Source organism: Pleurodeles waltl, chromosome 1_2, assembly GCF_031143425.1.
Source record: "Pleurodeles waltl isolate 20211129_DDA chromosome 1_2, aPleWal1.hap1.20221129, whole genome shotgun sequence".
NCBI classification, from domain to species: Eukaryota; Metazoa; Chordata; class Amphibia; order Caudata; family Salamandridae; genus Pleurodeles; species Pleurodeles waltl.
In genome coordinates this window covers 171,677,122-171,695,664 of record NC_090437.1, presented here as the reverse complement: position 1 = coordinate 171,695,664, position 18,543 = coordinate 171,677,122, and the positions used below count along the sequence as shown (strand labels likewise).

General features: G+C 44.4%; 1 protein-coding gene across 4 annotated transcripts in view; it reads right to left on the bottom strand.

Moving 5' to 3' along the window:
• LOC138299094 (zinc finger protein 75A-like) overlaps positions 1–18,543 on the bottom strand; it is a 100,266-nt gene that overhangs the window by 32,773 nt on the left and 48,950 nt on the right. For 2 of the 4 annotated variants that reach the window (XM_069237109.1, XM_069237127.1), the window contains exon 5: positions 11,062–11,175. In XM_069237109.1, the coding sequence (XP_069093210.1) occupies positions 11,062–11,175 (114 nt within the window). Of the gene's footprint in view, positions 1–11,061; positions 11,179–18,543 lie in introns of all 4 variants that reach the window. The other 2 variants (XM_069237100.1, XM_069237118.1) reach the window with 1 other exon arrangement.

Genomic DNA, 18,543 nt, shown 5'->3' with positions numbered 1-18,543 from the left:
TGTTGTACCTGTGTTGGGTATATGTTAGTCTATGTTGGGGGGATAAAGGAGATGGGAATAGAGGGCACACCCGGTATCAACTGCAACAAAGACATATGATATTGGCATGGTTACCTGGAGAATGTAGTAGACTTTCTGTACATTGTAGCACTCAGTGTTAGAGTTATGTTTGTGGATTGTGAAGGAATAAAGTTATGAGTGACTATGTTTGTGATGCCAGTCCCACGATGTACATGCATTCACTTTGTGAGTTAGTTTAACTTATCTAGTAGCCACATACCGCCAAAATCTACAGAAAACCTCTGATGTGCAGGAGCAGATTGTTGGAAAATGTAGCACACACTCAGAAAAGGGAGCATAGCATACACATCTGTGAATCAGCCCCTGACGTAGATGGCTTGCACGATGATGGAATATAAACAGTCTCTGTTGCAGAAATGCTGTCTCCTAGGAAAAGGTAACTGAAATACCATTGGGTGCAATCAAAACACCCCAAGAGAACTGGGGAATGGAAAAAAAAATCCCTTGCCATTGGTTGCCTTTCTGCCAGTAACTACGGCAATGGCAATAATCTTGTGCACTCAGTTAGTGATGCATGTCATTACTTGTGGCAAGCACTGCCAGTGGCTTGTCTGAAAGATGCCCACAGTGTTCTCAATCACATTCTGGAAAGATCCAGTGGCCAGGAAATGGAGCACAGTCAGGGGCAGATTTATAGAAAGTGGCGCTGCACCGAGTGACCCCCACCCCTACTGCCACCATGTGTGTGCCGTATTTAAAGTACGGCACACCATGGAGCAGGGTAGGGGGCAATAGCGTAATTTTTTATGACTCTACTGATGTACTCTGCAGGAGTAGTGCCATAAAATTGGCACTACTGCTGCACAGTACATAGGGCTCCTTTCTATAGAATGGAAGGCCCCTTTTAATGCCTGGAGCAGGCGTTAAAAGTGCCGTAAAAAATGACGTAAGGAAATCTATGAGATTGCCTTATGCCATTTGTCCGGCTCCCCTACCGATGGAACGCCCCCTTTGCATACATTATGCCCGGCACAGGCATAATGTAGCGCAAACGGTTACAAAGTGGCGCAATGCATGCCTGCAGGATGCATGCATTGCGCCACCCTGTAAATAAGACACAGGGATTTTGGCCTCGTTGGGCCATATTAACGTCAAAAACAATGACGTTAATGTGGCGCAAGGTGGTGCTAAGGCATTATAAATATGCCCCTCAGTATTTTAATTTGCTGGGATAGCAGGGGGATGCAAGTGTGCTTTATACTACCATGTTCTTTTTTACGCCCCTCCTTGATTTTACCTTCAATCCATTAATGTTGTACTAGATATTCTTAGGCCCTGATTTATACTTTTTGGGGCAAAACTGCACTAAAGTAATTTTTTTTACACTAGCCTTCCCTTTGCACCGGCTTGCACCATTCCATAAATATGGTGCCCGGCTGGTGCACAGGAATGGTGCAAGCCGGTGCAAAGGGAAGGCTAGTGTAAAAAAAAAATGACGTTAGTTGGGTGGGGCTGGCGGTATGGAAGAAGGGGGTTTTGCACCAAAAAATGACATTAGGCAGCTTAGAGTACAAAAAAAGACTCTAACCTGCCTAGAGTCATTTCCTAATGCAAAACCATCCATACCACATGACTCCTGTCTTAGAAAAGGACAGTTAAGTATAAATATGGCGTTAAGGCCATAGAGTCATTTTTTGCAAGGGAACGCCTACCTTGCACCTCATTAAGGCAAGGTAGGTTTCCACGTCCAAAAAATGACTTTAACTCCATAAATTTGGCGCTAGATGGGTCTAATGAGCACTGAATTAGAGTTAAAAAAAATGACGCTAATACGGTGCAAAGAGAGTAGAAATATGCCCCTTAATATTCTGACTACTCCTGCTTATCCCTCCAACATTTACACCAAAAAACAGAAACTTCTGCGTGCAGAATTTTCTGCACTCATGGTGGAAGCCACACACAGAAGACAGGGCAGGAAAAGGCAGAGAGGTTCGCCCTCATGTTAGTGAATAACATTTTAGAATATGTCAAACAGTACTAATCAAGTACTACCTGACATACTAAAAAAAGCCGTGGTGAGAACACCCTAATGAGTTTAACTGATGTTATTACCTTAAAAAAGGTAATATATTTTAACTTTGTAACTCTTAAGTCAGAGCTCATGACTTTTTTCTTTTTGGGATGATCTTGTGAAGAGACAGGTGCATCAGTCTAGTGTGTACTTTAAGCACATGCTACGGTTCTCTCTTCAGATTTATAAAATCTCCGTAAGGCCACAAAGTTGATTGGTCTTAGCACCCCCTACCGCCACCATGTGTGCGACGTATTTAAAGTACGGCACACCATGGAGCAGGGTAGGGGGCAATAGCGTAATGTTTCAGGACGCTCGTGATGTACTCTGCAGAAGTAGTGCCAAAATATTGGCCTATTGGCTTGATTGGCAAAGAGATAATTAGCAACGCAGAATGGCAGGACATAGTAGAGGACCTAGTCATTGATTCTAAATTTGCTTGACACCAAGATAACAATGATTTGTCACTTAGAAGCCTAAGCAAAAGCCCTCATGGTTAAATTTGAGGACCTTGAAAACCAAAGTTCCTTTTTAGGGGTATTTTAAAGGAATCCCCAAACTTACCTAATCGAATTGAAAGCATAGTACAGGAAGATAAGTAGGAGAAAGAGAGGGATGTAGAGCTCAAGCTGTCCAGCTATCTTCTTAGAGAGAGGGTCATGAAGTAGGCTTGTTTCATGAAATCCATACCATTTAAAGATACTGAGCTCCTACAATTAGAAGATCTATTGGCACCTACTCTTCATAGAAGAAAAGGCCATTGGGCCTGCAATTTCAATGAGAAGGCAGCAAGACAATGGTCTCTTCAATCAGAAAAGGTGATCATTACTGAAGATGACACCACATCAGAATCCAATGACCTGCCACACTGGAGTATGGACCAGAGTCTGCAAGGAGACAACAGGACAGCTCTTCAAGGATTAAATGACTCTCCACATGGGCAGTCCTGCCATACACACTTGGCTTGGCTGAGTGGCTGCTTGTCCGGTGACTCATGATTACCCTATTTGGGTTGTTAGTTTGAAGATGTGGAGCGGAGCCCAAGAACACCCCACAGGGGGCTAGATCTATGTTGTTGTCTGGGGACATGCCAGTATGATGAGACATCTAATGTAGATTGCCAGCATTTTGTTTAAAGTTGCAGAAGGATTGTGCTTTTTTATTGTTCAAATTTCTTTATTGAAGATTTTAAGCGTGAGGAAAGGGGAAAGGGGAAAAAGACAAAAACACAGCGGGTGTCACAGCACCCAACAGTTCCCGAGGAGAAACAGGGAACAGGCCGGTCCCCCCCTGACCTCCCCACCACCCTACCCTCCCCCCAGGAGCGCTAGCTTATAGTCATGGCTGTGGGACTAAGAATGGGATCTCTAACACTTCTGCCCACCCGTTCACGTGTCATGGAGTCTCCTTTTCTTGTAAACGAAGAAGTCGCAAATATCTAGGACATGTCAATTCTCTAAACTCCCCAGAAAGCATCCCCAGGAGCAACCAGATTCTATGTAACCATCCCAGATGCGTCGGAATCTGAGGCGTTCCCCAGTGAGTCAGTATGTTTTGGAGAGCTGACCCTAGTGCTAGATCGATCTATCTGCCCGACATGGATTTGAGCAGGAACGTTAGGGGGTTTGGGAGGCCTAGTATGATATATGCCGGGAAGCGTGGGAGTTGGGTGGTCATGTGAGTGTCAATGTCATGCAGGATTCCCTCACAGTACATGGACAGCTTCAGGCATTCCCATAGGATGTGGGTCAAAGTGCCTATACTGTTGCACCCCCTCCAGCAAAGAGGTGATCGTGTGCAGTCCATTTGATAAAGTCGGGCTGGGGTGAGATACCAATAAGTGGCTATCTTTATTGCTATCTCCATGCCCGCGGTGCAGCGCGCTGTATGGTGTGTCCTGTAGTGGATCACCTCCCAGTCCCCCGCGGTCAAAGATCTCCCCAATTCAGCCGCCCAACGAGCCTGACTTGGTATTTTGGGGATCAAGACTGCCTGCTGGAGTAAGTCATGTAGCTCAAATAAGATGTGTTTATCTGATTTCCTGGTCAGCAACCATTTTTCGTATTGTGTGAGGGGGCGACTTGCATTCTCCCTATTCGAGGGGTGTGACACCCAGTGTCGAATCTGGAGATAACTCATTCTCTACGTCTCTGGAAGAGACTGGGACCTTCTAGGGGCTTCGAAAGAAACTATGCCCCTCTCGTCAAACAAATATCTGATGGAGCGATTGCAGGGAGCCATCCAGTCCCAGTAGGCATTGCAGTCCAGGCCCAGGGAGAAATCCGGGTTCCCCACAATAGGCGTCAAGAGGGACAGGAAGGAGGTCAGTCCGCCCGATCAGGCTGTATGGTCCCACACCCTCATTGTAGCTCTGGTGACAGGGGACAAGTACAATCCCCATGGCCTATGGTGGCACGGTAGGAATGGAATCCCTCACAAGGAAGTGCCTGCCACCGCACAGTCCATGAACAGCCAGGGCTTGTCCGATTCTGGTCTGGACCACTCCACCAGGTACCTTAGCTGCATGGCCTTGTAGTATTGCCGAACGTCCAGCATTTCCAGGCCTCCCCTGCTCGGGGCTTGACACGCCAGGAGGCTGGCAATTCTGGGCCTTTTACCCCCTCCCCAAATAAAGCGGTTGATTTTGCTCTGTAGCGCCTGTAGGGTGCCGGGCGGAGGCTTTGCCGGTAGCACCTGGAAAAGAAAGAGTGCCCTGGGAGGACTGACATTTTGACGGCGGCTATTTTGCCAGTCCACGAAATGGGATAGTGTCTCCACTTTGCGAGGTCAGCCCTCACACCTCGCAGGAGAAGCCGGTAGTTCCCGTACTTAGTTTCTGATAATGTTCTGGCTATCTGGAGACCCAGGTATGGGACAGAGTCCTCCTGCCACTTAAAGGGATAGAGCCGTGCTAACTCGTTCACCATCTCCCTCGGGAGCGTAAGACAGAGCGCCTAGGACTTTGATAGATTTACCCAGAAGCCCAACACTGCACTGAAGGCCTCCAGCTCCACCAGGAAGACCAGGAGGGCTCTCAACGGGTCGTCAAGTGTTACCACAACATTGTCTGCATAAAGCACAATAGTGTACTCTTCCCCTCCAAATCTGACCCCTGTAATTTCGGGTCTATTCCTCACTCTCTGTGCAAAAGGTTCCATATATAGAGCGGAAAGTAGGGGGGACAGCGGGCACCCCTGGCGAGTCCCGCGACCCACCACGAAGGGGGCAGATGCCACCCTGTTACCCTGAGCTAGACCCTTGGCTGGCTGTAGACACCTGCTATCCAGGCCCGAAACCGGGGCCCCAGGCGAAAGTGTTCGACCGTTGCATGGAGGTGTGTCCATTGGATACAATCAAACGCCTCCTCAGTATCTATACTGCGCAGCATTAAGTTCCGCCCTGCGAGCTGTGCCTTGTCCACCGTGTGCAGTAGCCGCTTTGTGTTTTCTTCACATTGTCCGCTTGGGATGAAGCCCGCCTGGTCGGGATCTAACAGACCAGGCATCAGCGGGTTCAGGCAGGCTGCAAGGATGCCCATAAGCAGCTTGAAATCAACGTTTAGTAATGCTATAGGTCTGTAGGAGCCACACTCCACTGGGTCTCTCCCGGGTTTCAGAATGACCACTGTGGCTGCGCCCATCATAGATGGTGGCATGTCCCCCGGGCCCTTAATGTTGTTAAAGAGTCAGGTCAGGATCGACGCCAGGCTACTGCAGAATGTTTTGTAGAAGGATCCAGGAAAGCCATCCGGCCCCGGGGACTTCGAGGACTCCAGTCGGGCTATTGCTGAGATGACCTCCTCCAGCCTGATGGGGGTCTCGAGAGGGGCCGCCTCCGCTGGCGTCAATTTAGTCATGTGGGCCTGTTAAAGATAACAGAGTGAGGGCCCCGATCGGCCTGCTGGGATGAATACAGTGCCTGATAGAAGCAGCGAAAGGCCAAGGCAATCTGTGTATCGCTAGTTGCCACTGATCGCTCTGGAAGCCTAATCGCTGTCACCGCCGCCGACTTGCTCTGGGCCCTAAGTCTAGCGGCCAAAAGGCGGCCGCATCTGTTGCCACCCACATAGTAGGATTGCCAAAGTCGGAGAGCCGCATATTCTGCCCTGTCCATGTCAAGCCCCGTCAACTTTAACTGAGCTGCACTGAGTTGTCTCCAGACCCTCGGGGCCCTCGTCCTCTTGTGTATCCTTTCAAGCTCTGTCACCTGCTGCTGTATGTGTGCTCTTTTCTCACACCTGATTTTATTATCCGATGATGAGATCGCTTTAAACTCCCCTCTGTTCACCGCTTTCAGTGCATCCCACAAAAGGGGTAGCGGGGTGTCAGCCGTATCATTAAATTCCAAGTAAGTGGAAATAGCTTTGGAAATCTGGGCAACCACGTCCGCCTCATCAGGAGTATGGACCTCAAATGCCAAGGGTGGGGCTCCTCAGACCCGAGGGGGGCTTTGAGTGTGAGGATCACCGCTGCGTGATCCGACAGTGCGCAAGATTCTATCACTATGTCACCCATCCTCTGTTCGATTTCCTTGGAACCCAAGAAAAAGTCAATGGGGGCGTAGGTCTTGTGGGCATGGGAGTAAAAGGTGTAATCTGTAGTGGTAGGGTGTCTGCCCCTCCAAAGGTCCCTAAGCCCCCACCCCTCTAAGCTCTCCAAGTTTCTCGCATGCATGGCCCCAGTCCCTCCGTACCGTGAGGCGGATCTGTTCCACTCCTTGTGTTAGACTATGTTGAAGTCACCCCCTATAAGCACCTGCCTATAATGGGTACTCATTACCTCTGAGAGGGCTTCAAGAATGAACCCTTCCTGACCTTCGTTGGGAGCATAGATAGAAGCTATCCCCATCCGGGTCCCCCCAATGTGAATTCTGATTGTGCTTTTTTAAAGACCAAAATGTTCTGAAATATTGTTTAGGAGAGAGAGTTGAGAGGTTGGAGCACCACTCGTTATAGTCTATTGGCTGGACTATACATAGAAGTCACACCCAGTGTAGAGAATATACTCTACATATAAGGGCTTTGTAGACACTTCTATGTCAGCAGGGACTAAGCTGGGAACACTGAAGGTTAGTACAGATGAAACTCCTATGGCAAGAATTTGTTTTTTGTTTTTTATTTATTGATTCAGTGGCTGTTGAGATTATAGAGGTTGCATCTTTGTCTCTAGCTCTGATCAGCCAATGATCACAGCATATATTAAGTGCTAATAGCTCCAACTCAATCGCTTAATGTGAAGAGTCTAAATCCCCCAAAAAACAACATAGGGTGTTGAAGAATCTTAGATTGCAAGATCGTTAGAAGACTCATCTACTGCACAGAGTTGGGGAGATTACTTCTGGATGAAACATGGAGGGTACCATCTTGAGTACTGGGCATCTTCTAAAACAGGACCACACAGGAAGATGTGCACGAGTAGCTCTGGATATGCACTAATAATCATAGGTGCTCTGAATGATGTACTACAGGACTCCTTCCTAGGCAAGATAATTAAGCCAGATATGGCAGTGTGGAGGGCTGTTGACATGGGAGGATTTTAACCTTTTCAGGGACACAGATAAGAATAGGCCACACCTCAAAACACACCTCAAGGTCAATGTGCAAATAACTATAAGGACTTATTAAGGGGCAGGCATTACCAGAAGCCTTTACTTATGAAGTGCTTTGTTAGAACAAAGTGTGTTTAATATGGAGGCACTTTCATCCAGCGGATTGTGATTACACCTTTATCTCCCAGATCCATAGAGCATAAACCAAAATCAACTGGAGCGGGGTGGGCACTGGGAATACAGATCATGGTGGAACAAACCCAGGCCTAGGAAAAATCACAGGCCTCTTAATCTTTACTTGTCCGAGGTCACTAGGCCGACCCTTGAATTAAAGAATCATCTGTTGATAAGGGGGAGCCTGGCAACATTTATTTAACAATTCACACCTATTCACTTCGGATCACACCACTCACGGGCACCACTTTGACTCACACCAGTGGAGGGCACTACTGGGTTTCTGCAACCTTTGCCTGACTACACTAAGGTGGGGTTGGTATTGTGTGGACACTCACAGCTGCCAAATGGCCCCATGTCAAATGTTTCACTCTATGTCAATCTTGAAATGTTAACAGATTTCACATTGTATTCTGGTACTTTACATTTTGCTGTTAATATTGCATCACTGGCTCAAAAACACCAGTAGTAAAGTGCAGTTTTTAAAAGCCAGCTGAAGATATCAATGTAAAAATGGGATACCTTTCAGACTTTTGTTGGTAAGAGGGAAATCTTGTGTCATGTTTTCACCACTATTCCACGTGGAAGGTGACTTGACTCTTTTCACAGGTACCTGTTACTACACCTTGCAAATGTTTAAAGCCTGGGGAGGTTGGCAGTTGACCTGCAGTCAATTCTGACTTGACCTGATATATTAAAGGTGCTTACCCATTCTGAGTGTCTGGGTAAATGTGATAGTACATATTGGCCAAGATTCTTAAAAGCCGGCCATTTCACCAGTAAGTGAAATAAACAATGCCAAAAGATCAAATAAGATTTTAATATTCCTAGATTCTCTACAGAGTATAAAAATAAGTAAACCAGATCTAAAACATGCTTCTAAACTCTGCACTTTAATCCAAGCATAAAAAATGAAGTAAACAGAAGGCTAAAGAAACAATATTTTAGTGACATCTCTAAACAACAAAACTGAAGCGGAATAATCTTTGACCAGTCATTTTTGCTGCTACCTTGTATAACAACGTTACATTGTGTTAGCCCTTCAGGGAGAAATAAAAGTGACTCATTCTCTCTCATGTTCCTTTCTTTGAATGGCATTTTAGTTTGTGGTTGAGCAGGTGTTTATTTGTTTACACTGATAAAGGCTGTTTCCCTTTCTGTGCGATTTTATCAGTTATTATAGGTTTAATCTTAACAAAAGGAAGCCTATATATGCTTAATGTGAAAAACACTTCTGATGGGTGATGGAATACTTCGGATCCCTAGACCAAACAGTCCCTGCCCTCTTTGAAATGATCATTTGTTGGTACCAATGCTTGTCTGCTCCATCAAGGGCCCCTGTGGTACAATCAAACATATATATCTCTGCAAATCAGAACCTTCGATTCGTTAACACAAAGCATATGACACCGTTGGGTATCAAGTAAACTGAAGAAAGTTAAGATTACAATTCCAGAATGTGATGGTCCGTTGAATCATGACCAATGCTTGCTGCTCTGTGTACATGACACAATCTAGCTCAATATTTGCTAAGTTTCTTTATGCATTGGGTTGGCTTTTATTGACTATTCATCTGACTGTTTTTAATGTAACTGCTTGAAAGGCTTCACCACCTAAAAAAAAACAATACATCTTGATTTAGAGAAAAGGAAAATGTCAAGCACATTCGTTATGTTTTACTTTGCTAAATATGATTTTTTTTCACTTATGATGTCTTACTTTAGTGTACCTGAACAAATGAAATGTTTTTTACCGTTTAGCAACAAGATGGAAAAATATAAAGATGTACACAAGTGTGTTTTAAATCTTCCACAGCGCTTATCTAACTGCATCGTTTTTTTTTTTTTAAGATAACTACTTCCAAGTAGCAATGACTGCCAGCGAAAAGCTTGTAACACATACAGCTCTGATTCGGCGTTATCATCAGCAGTCACTAATATTGAACATACACCTATCTCCACAAATGCTTGACTTAAAGTGCTCTCTGTACAAGGTGCACATTGTTTCTACCAATGCCACCAAATGAAAATGACAACACTTAGATTAGAACGTAAGAAAACTGCACTGTGTTCCTAAACAGTGCTGCTTGCATAAGTCTCTCTCAACCAGTCACAAAAAAATTCTACAAAATACAACCCTCTTCCCTTCGTGTAGGTAATTGGAATTTAGTTGCTAGGATCCACACAAGCACCTGTAGGCCAAACCTAAAAAGACAATGGGCCCCATTTACTAGAAAATTGTGCAGCTTGCTGCCACAAGCAATTTTGCTGCGCTGAGCTGCATCATTGCAGAACGCAGGGAAGCACCATATTTACGAGAATAGGGTACATCTCTATGCTCTCCCCTGTGCTCAATTAGCTGCCTAGCGCCAACGCAGGCACCCTTGCCCCACAGGTGCAAGGGTGCTTGTGCTGCAGGGAATGATCGTTTATGTGCAGGAAGGAGTCCCTTGCTGCACATAAACAACCAATAATGGCAATTTGTTACTTCTATGTGTGCTGCGTTTTGCACACACATAGAAGTAGCAAATCGTCAATATTTAATGATTGTTTATGTGCAGGAAGGGACACCTTCCTGCACGAAAACAAGCATTAATGGCATTTTGCTCTTTCTATGTGTGCAAAGCAAAAACAAGGAGAATTAAAAGTATTTCTCCACATTGCACCACTCTAACGCCACCCCTGGAGGGCCGTTAGTTTTTGGCACAGCCTCATATTTATGATTTCCCGTAAATCTGGGGCAGTGTCGAAAGAAATGGGTGTTGTGTGGAAATGCCCACAGCAACAACCATTACACGACCCTCTGCTGCAGAAAACTGCGTTGGGGGGCCCATATTTACAGGGAAGCGTTAAGCCACGCAAAGTGGCTTAGAGCTGCCTTGTAAACATGGAAAAGAGAACAGCGCCACCAAAGCTTTACTGAAAATGACGCTCCGGAGGCGCTAAGGGTTTGTAGATGAGCCCCCATGTTTCTTATTCTAGACTGAGCTACACACATCATCAGAAAACCCACCTCAATGTTACCACCCCCAATATGCTTATGTTATTTGGAATGATTACTATGGAATACTTCATATTATATTATATCTACTTCCTCTGTGCATTGATACCTTGGAAATGCGAAAACCAACACCAATACCCCTTGTTGGTATTTTGAGCTCCATAAAACCATAAAATACAATCATAAATAAATTAATACAAACTTCATGATATACTTAAACGGCACTGACATAAGACTAATCTGCTCACCCGTAGGTTGATCGATGCTCTCTATCGATTCAGAGTCTTGATACCCAAGGGGACAGGGCTCCCCTTCCTCCTTTATTTTGAATGAAACAACTGAAGGGTTAACTCCATTCTCTGCTACTAAGAGAAAACATAAAAATATTTCATACAGACTGAATTGCCACCTCCTAATTGTACACATCATTATTATTTGTGAGGATTTCCAAATCTAATACAAAGTTATTTTCCATGTCTAATACAAACTCCAGAGTGTCTCCTCCCCTGCATGCTATTTCATGTAATTTGTCACCAACATGCATCCTATGACAGAAGATGGCTTGTGAGTGCTAGCTCAGCCCGAACTTTGAAACAATTAACTCTAAAGAGTCTAAAGACTCTAAAGAACCAGTGCCCCTAAATGGTTTTTCCAGTCTAGTAAATTTACAAGCATTAGGAGTAAAAAGACTTGTGCACGACTGTCTCTGTGTCATGTCAATGTCTAACAAATATGCCCCTTGTTACTTCTGAGGATCCTTTATCCTAAATGTCCTGCTGGCATAGGGAAACATGGGTCCAGCACAGGTTTTCTTGCAGGCCACATGGAATACAGTACATTAAGAATAAAAGATATTCACCATCAAATGCCATAGCATGTCTTCGGGGTATATAACTCACTCATATGATGGTAGGGGTCTAGCCGAAGAAGTTCCTCCACATGGAGAAAATAGAAAAGATTCATAAATTCTAATTTTACCAAGACAATTCACATCTGTTAGAAGGAAATCTGTTAATAAAATAAGACAGATCAATTTGACAAAGTAATATAGGTTTAATCGATTTTCAGCTGGGAATGACAGGCAGTCTCAACATAGAGGCCATAACTGAAGTTCAAAGTTCTAGTTCACAAGAAGTGGTATTTATACTGTACCAACCACACAAAACTACGGTCACAAGTTCAGTATTGATGTAAGCAAGAACAAGCAGTACAGATAAGATAATAGGGGAGGGGGACCTCTTGACAAGAGCACATGCACGATTCTTGGTCGTCTCATGGGTGGGTAAGTAACACTGATGTCATTCAGCATCTCTATCTTTTCTGCACAACAAGTGATTATGGCCCTCATTCCGACATTGGCCGGCGGCGGTCGCCGCCGGCCTGTCGGGGGCCGCCAGAATACCGTTCCGCGGTCGAAAGACCGCGGCGGTGATTCTGACTTTCCCGCTGGGCTGGCGGGCGGCCGACTTCAGGCCGCCCGCCAGCCCAGCGGGAAAGAGGCTTCCACGATGAAGCCGGCTCGGAATCGAGCCGGCGGAGTGGAAGCTGTGCGACGGGTGCAGTTGCACCCGTCGCGTATTTCACTGTCTGCGAAGCAGACAGTGAAATACATTTAGGGGCCCTCTTACGGGGGCCCCTGCAGTGCCCATGCCAGTGGCATGGGCACTGCAGGGGCCCTCTTACGGGGGCCCCGCGACCCCCCCTACCGCCATCCGGTTCCCGGCGGGAGAACCGCCGGGAACTGGATGGCGGTAGGGGGGGTCGGAATCCCCTCGGCGGCGCAGCTAGCTGCGCCGCCTTGGAGGATTCCTATGGGCGACGGTACACTGGCGGGAGACCGCCAGTGTTGCCGGTCCGACCGCGGCTTTACCGCCACGGTCGGAATGCCCATTGGAGCACCGCCGGCCTGTCGGCGGTGCTCCCGCGGTCCTCCACCCTGGCGGTTTGAAACCGCCAGGGTCGGAATGAGGGCCTATATGTTACATGATGCTCACGGTAGCCCTGCCTTGTGCAAAAATCTTATCTGACCCTTACACAGTTCCCCTCACCAAAATATGAATGACTTGTGGTTTTTAGGACCCTTGTGCTAACGCAGGATACACCCTATTGTTCAATCCTGTTCGTGCTAAGTGAACATTTTGAAAGCAACAGTTGGTGCAGCTTTAAAGAAAAACTCTCATTCTAATGTGGCTTGGGCCTCTTGTGTGTTTCAGCACCGCTAACTTAACAATGCAGCATGTGTATAAGTTTCCTAAATAATAAGTGTTTGTTTGTCCTAAATATGACCTGCCTTTTCTATTGAACCCACAGTCTGTCTTTTTTTTTTACCATGTCATGTATTAAGCCTTTCACTACTTACATTGGTTTACAACTATCCCTAGCCTAAAATGTTTGTATTGGGGTTTGGGAACTTATGTTTGTATGTATGTGAGGTATATGATGTGTTCCTATTCTTCCTACATCACATCCATAATTGTATGTTATGTACAAAGTGCATGTGAAAAGCCAATCGCATGAACCCACGTAGGAAATCACAAATGTTATCCAGATTTTCCCTTAGAACTCTCTGACTAATACTGGTTTCTAGGAATTCCTAAGAAAACCTTCATGAATTCATAAAACATCAGAAATCTGCACCAGGGGATAGTAAATCAGCCACTAATCTATAGTGTATTAAAGTATACGATTAAAAATACAGTTTGATCATAGAAGAGTGGATGAAAGATTGTATTCTCATGGTTCATACTTTTTACTAAATGTCTGGTGAGGCTAATGAATTAGTACATATTGGGTTGATGTACTAAGTTTTTGACTTAATAAAGAAATGTCCACCACTAAAGGCTGTTACGTACAAATGCTTTAATTGGACCACCAGAGAATTGTCATACTCAAGGTGATACAATACTGTCCTGTAGTAATGTTCCGGATGGAATGGCTTCACCCTTCTGAACATGGTAAGTTGATGCCAGAAAGTATTGGTTTTGTGCACTGTCTGAATTCTGAAGATGAGGTTAGTAAAATGTAAACACCATGAATTTGGCACTGTTAACAAGAAGCTGGGCAAAGCAATCAGGATCTACTCCATCAAACCATTCTTGAAAATGATGTTGCAGCTGTCATTGGCAATGGAACTATCTCTGTCTTGATCAGGATTATCATAAGATAGTCTTTGAACAGGCAGGCTTCAACGGTTGCAAGGCAATTTATCCGCAGTGCAATGTACTGGCTAGATTATTGGGGTTCAGCTAGATATCGTCTGCAAACTAATGAATGCTAATGTCCAGGTCAGCCGCATGATTCACAGAAGCTCCATGCACAAAATTAAAATCACTTGTGTAATGATGGAGCCTTGGAAGACATCACATTTTAAAAGAATGGGCTCTAACCTGAAGTAACCGCCCTACACCAGCTCAGTCCTATTCTTCGGTCCAACTCCACAACAAAATCCAGTTAAAGTAAGAGGACACCAAGCATAACTAGACCACTTACAATGTCCAAGGATCTACATATTTCAAGCAGAACAAGAAAGGAGGGATCACAGTTGACTGGGATCTGACAAGCACCATCATCCACTTAGATGACTGCATTCTCCATGCTGCCCCATGTCTTAAAGCCACATTGGTAGCTATGCAGAAAAGGGTTGCACTTGGTTCCACCAAATAGCTGGTTTGAGCTGGCCTTTTTAGTTATCTTCCCTAGAAACATCAAGTGTGTAACTGGAAGGTAGAGTGTAAGGTCATTAGGCTCCAGTTTTGGCCATCGGGTGCATCAAGGCACATTTGTTTCATACTTCGAGTCATGTCCAGAGGCCAAGTACATTGTACAGGTCAGTGATTGACATCTGTTTCCTACAAGTGTGGTATGGGTTACATTTTGCATCCTGACATTTTTAGTGGGACATCTTTCCCTAGAACAATTCTCAAGAGTCATTTTAGGAGTCATCAAAAGACGGACAAGATGAGAGCTGAGTTCCAGATCTGCATCAAAAGTCAATAGAAAGGAAATGACATCAGCGTAGGGATGGTGCTTATACACAGCTCTACTCCACTTCTGGGGTGGTATGCAGTCAGCGCAGCCCCATACACTACCACCTATTAGCAGTGGGGAACACTGCTAGAAAATTCCCTGAATCCAGTCTGGTGCCTGGTGGATATTCTAAAATGAGGAATCTGTGGTTAGAAGTATCCATCAGAATGGAGAGTAACACGTGGGTCCCAGGATTCCTGGGCTCATCTCCATATGGAATTTGTAAATATGTGATGCTCTTTTCCACTCACATTTTCAATCAGGTTTCACTAGGAGCAAAATGTGAACAAAAAAACATTTGGTTTTATCTGGGTCAAGTGTGCACCTAGTAAAACTTGTAATTGTTCAGGGTGGCAAAGTAGCAAAAACATGCAGAATTACAACTCTGCACATCTCCGAAGGAGGGTCTTAGTGCTTCGATCCTCTACTTGTCACAATGTCCCAAATGCAGTCTGTCGTGTTTTCCTTTCTTATGCCTGGATTTCAACGATCCTACCTTTCTTCTGGTGGGGTTTGATGCACACTCGCAGAGAATTGTTCACTTTTGAGAACTGGGCTTAACAGCATCATGTTTAATCTACGAGGGGCTGCCACCAAAAATGTGGATGGTTTCCCTACATCCCTGCCCTCCTTGTCTTGGCCTCAAGGGCTTTGTAAATATCGAACGACAGTCCATGCTTTTTAATGTCAAAAGAGCCCTGAATACCTATTAGTTGTGTTCACTCTTGCTTCCCTGACGTATTGGTGTCTGCTGAGCTTACTAGGCTCTTAATAAAGCACCTGAAGAGGCCTTTCTCATAATGTCCCTAGTACTTGCATGTAATATGCACACTGTTTAATTAGCTATCAATCACAGTGATAGGTAACTGCCTCAGGCAAGAATTATCAATCAAAAGTATGTTGGGAGGTGAACACTGCTTTCTGGCTCAAGCCATATCAGTCTCGTATTATCATACACATAATTTCAAGGGTACAACACAAGTACCCACAGTGAAAGAGTTGCCCCTGGTTGCAACGCCACCTCACTGAACAAAGAATTCATGAGGGTAGTGTATGCAAAATGGACATGTTTTGATATCGTAGTTGTTAATGCCAACATGATCTGTCATCTTCAACAGAGACAAAGAGCTTGCCAATTCCCCTCGTTGGGAATCTGCAAAATGAGATGAAATCTGCTAACTTATCACCATCCAAGGCAGTATCTTCATTGGCAGTGTTTCCAAATTCACTGATATGTCAACATTCAGGTTTGAAGGGAACTGTGATGCCATTAATGTAAGTAAAGTTGTCAGTGCAACATTGAAAAACCTTGTTTGAAGAATTGTAAATTTTATACACATGTGAGGTAACTAACAATGTTGAGGTATTTCTCTGTGTTCTACTTTTTTATTAACACATTAAAATGTTGAGAGCTTCACTGAGGAGACAATGGAATAACTACGGTCATATAGTGGCTGCTATAAGCCCAGAGTTCCAGCATTTCAATTTGTGTCTTAATTTTCCTCCCTTTGTCATTAATACCTATTTGCCCTTAGTGTGTGGAATGTTCTGAGCCTGCAGCTCAGGCCTATAACTCTTATTCAGGGCCTTTAACAACCAGTACAGCCCTATGCAGCGGGCTATAAGACTATATTGAATAGTTTTGCAAAGTGCTGAAAAAGGATGCCTTTCATCTACTTCAAAGCACTCACCTGCATAATGTGTTTATTTTCACCATTCGGTGTGCCCTTGCACGGTTATCATCATGTGAGACAGATCCTTTCACAAAAATGAAAATGTTAGTGGGTGTTCCCAAGCTTACAAGGCAAACCAAGTCTCTGAACGCCCAATCCCTATATTCTCTGCACTCACAGCAGGGAAATCTGTGGTTCTAAATAGAGGTACACCTGCCCTAAATCTCTTTGTGGATTCCGGTTAGGCATAAGAAAGGTAAATTTGGCCTTAAATCTACATTGATCCCTGATCTGGTGGTCAGAAGAACGGCTTGGTAACCTGCTTTGAAAGAAACTGAGACATGAATAAGGACAATCATCACCTGAAGACCTTTGTTTAAAACCTGTCTTGACTGTAATAAACTTCCAATGGGCCATCTGCAGTGACCTGTGCCAGCCAGAAGATAGATTATGTCTACTGATATTGGCTTATAGCTGAAAGGTCAATTTGATTATGATACAAAGACCTGTTTTAGGTTCATAACTAGCAGGTTTTGCTGGATCTGGGTTGTATTTTTTATCATAGGGATACTGAGAGAGCGTCTGTATGAATCAGGCATGCCACTTCCATTAGTGATGAATTTATCAACCCAGTCGTCCAATCACAAAAGGATCAGGAAAAACAGCTAGGAACTAACCAAGAACCAGGTTATTTTGAAAATCTGACTTTATAATTTTCCTCATAAGAGTATGTGCTGCAGCTCAAAGAACTAATCTTATTTGGATTGGGAGACAAGGGGGAACAGCCGAAGCTAAATGCTTAACTGACTGAGCATGTGGTTTAGCCATTGCCAAGCGTTGCGTTCCAAAAGAGATCATTTGCGATAACTAGTTCAGATATGTTATTGTTAGAGCTGTCAGCATTAGGGTGGCCTTCCCCCAAGCCTGTTTCCTTTATCCTTCTTATTTTTGCTGATCTCAATTTTGCTGACCTTAGGACCATGAACGTCAATTCACCAAAATGCCAGGGGTGGCGGAGGTGACATCACACGCTATTTAGCCTTTACTTTCACTCACACACACACACATGCTTACACATACACTCATTCACTGTCACTAAAACACACTCTCATCTGCAAGCATGCACACAACATACATTTAAAATCATTTTTACTTACCTCAGCTACCAGGAAGGGTCATATTTCATCAAATTGCAATTCATTCATTATTACACTAATAGTGAATACTAAAAAGTTATTCACGTTTAGAGTAATAAAACACTAACATAAACCAAGGAAAGTGGAGCTGCCCTAGTGTTCCTAGCACTGCTTTTTGCCTCCTCGGAGGCCAGGGGTCTCAAAAGCAGTGCCAGGGTTCATAAGGGGCATGCCAGATGTCCATGCTTAGGACTTTGCTGGCCTTAGCACACTTTACCAATGCCCACCAGTGCTAAAATGCATGTGCTTGCTCCTTACACATGGTAATATTGGCTTATCCCCAATTGGCATGTTTAATCAACTTGTAAGTCCCTAGTAAGGTGGCACTACATTTGCCCAGGACCTGTAAATTAAATGTTACTAGTGGGCCAGCAGCACTGAATGTGCCACCCACTTACGTTGCCCTTTAAACACTTCTCAGTTCTACCATTGTAGACTGCGTGTTTTCAACCTGGCAAAATAAACCTGCTGCCATGCCCAATCCTTCCTTTTTAATTCATATGTTACCCCTAGAATAGGCCATATTCAGCCCAGAGGGTAGGATGCAATGTATTTAAAAAGTAGGACATGTAATTTAAAGTTTTATATGTCCTGGTAGGGAAAAACTCATAAATGAAAGGGTCACTACGGCAAGGTCTTTCTTTCCCGTAGGATAACATTGGAATTACCTTATTACATTTAATAGGTTGTAACTTCCAATTTGGAACAGGTAACCAGTTCATGTTTGCTGTCTTTGGATCTGTAATGAAAATCCTTTGTTATGGTAAAATCGGATTTTAAATTCAAATTTTGAAAAAAATTCTTTTTAGAAAGTTGCCATTTTTCTGCCTTAGCC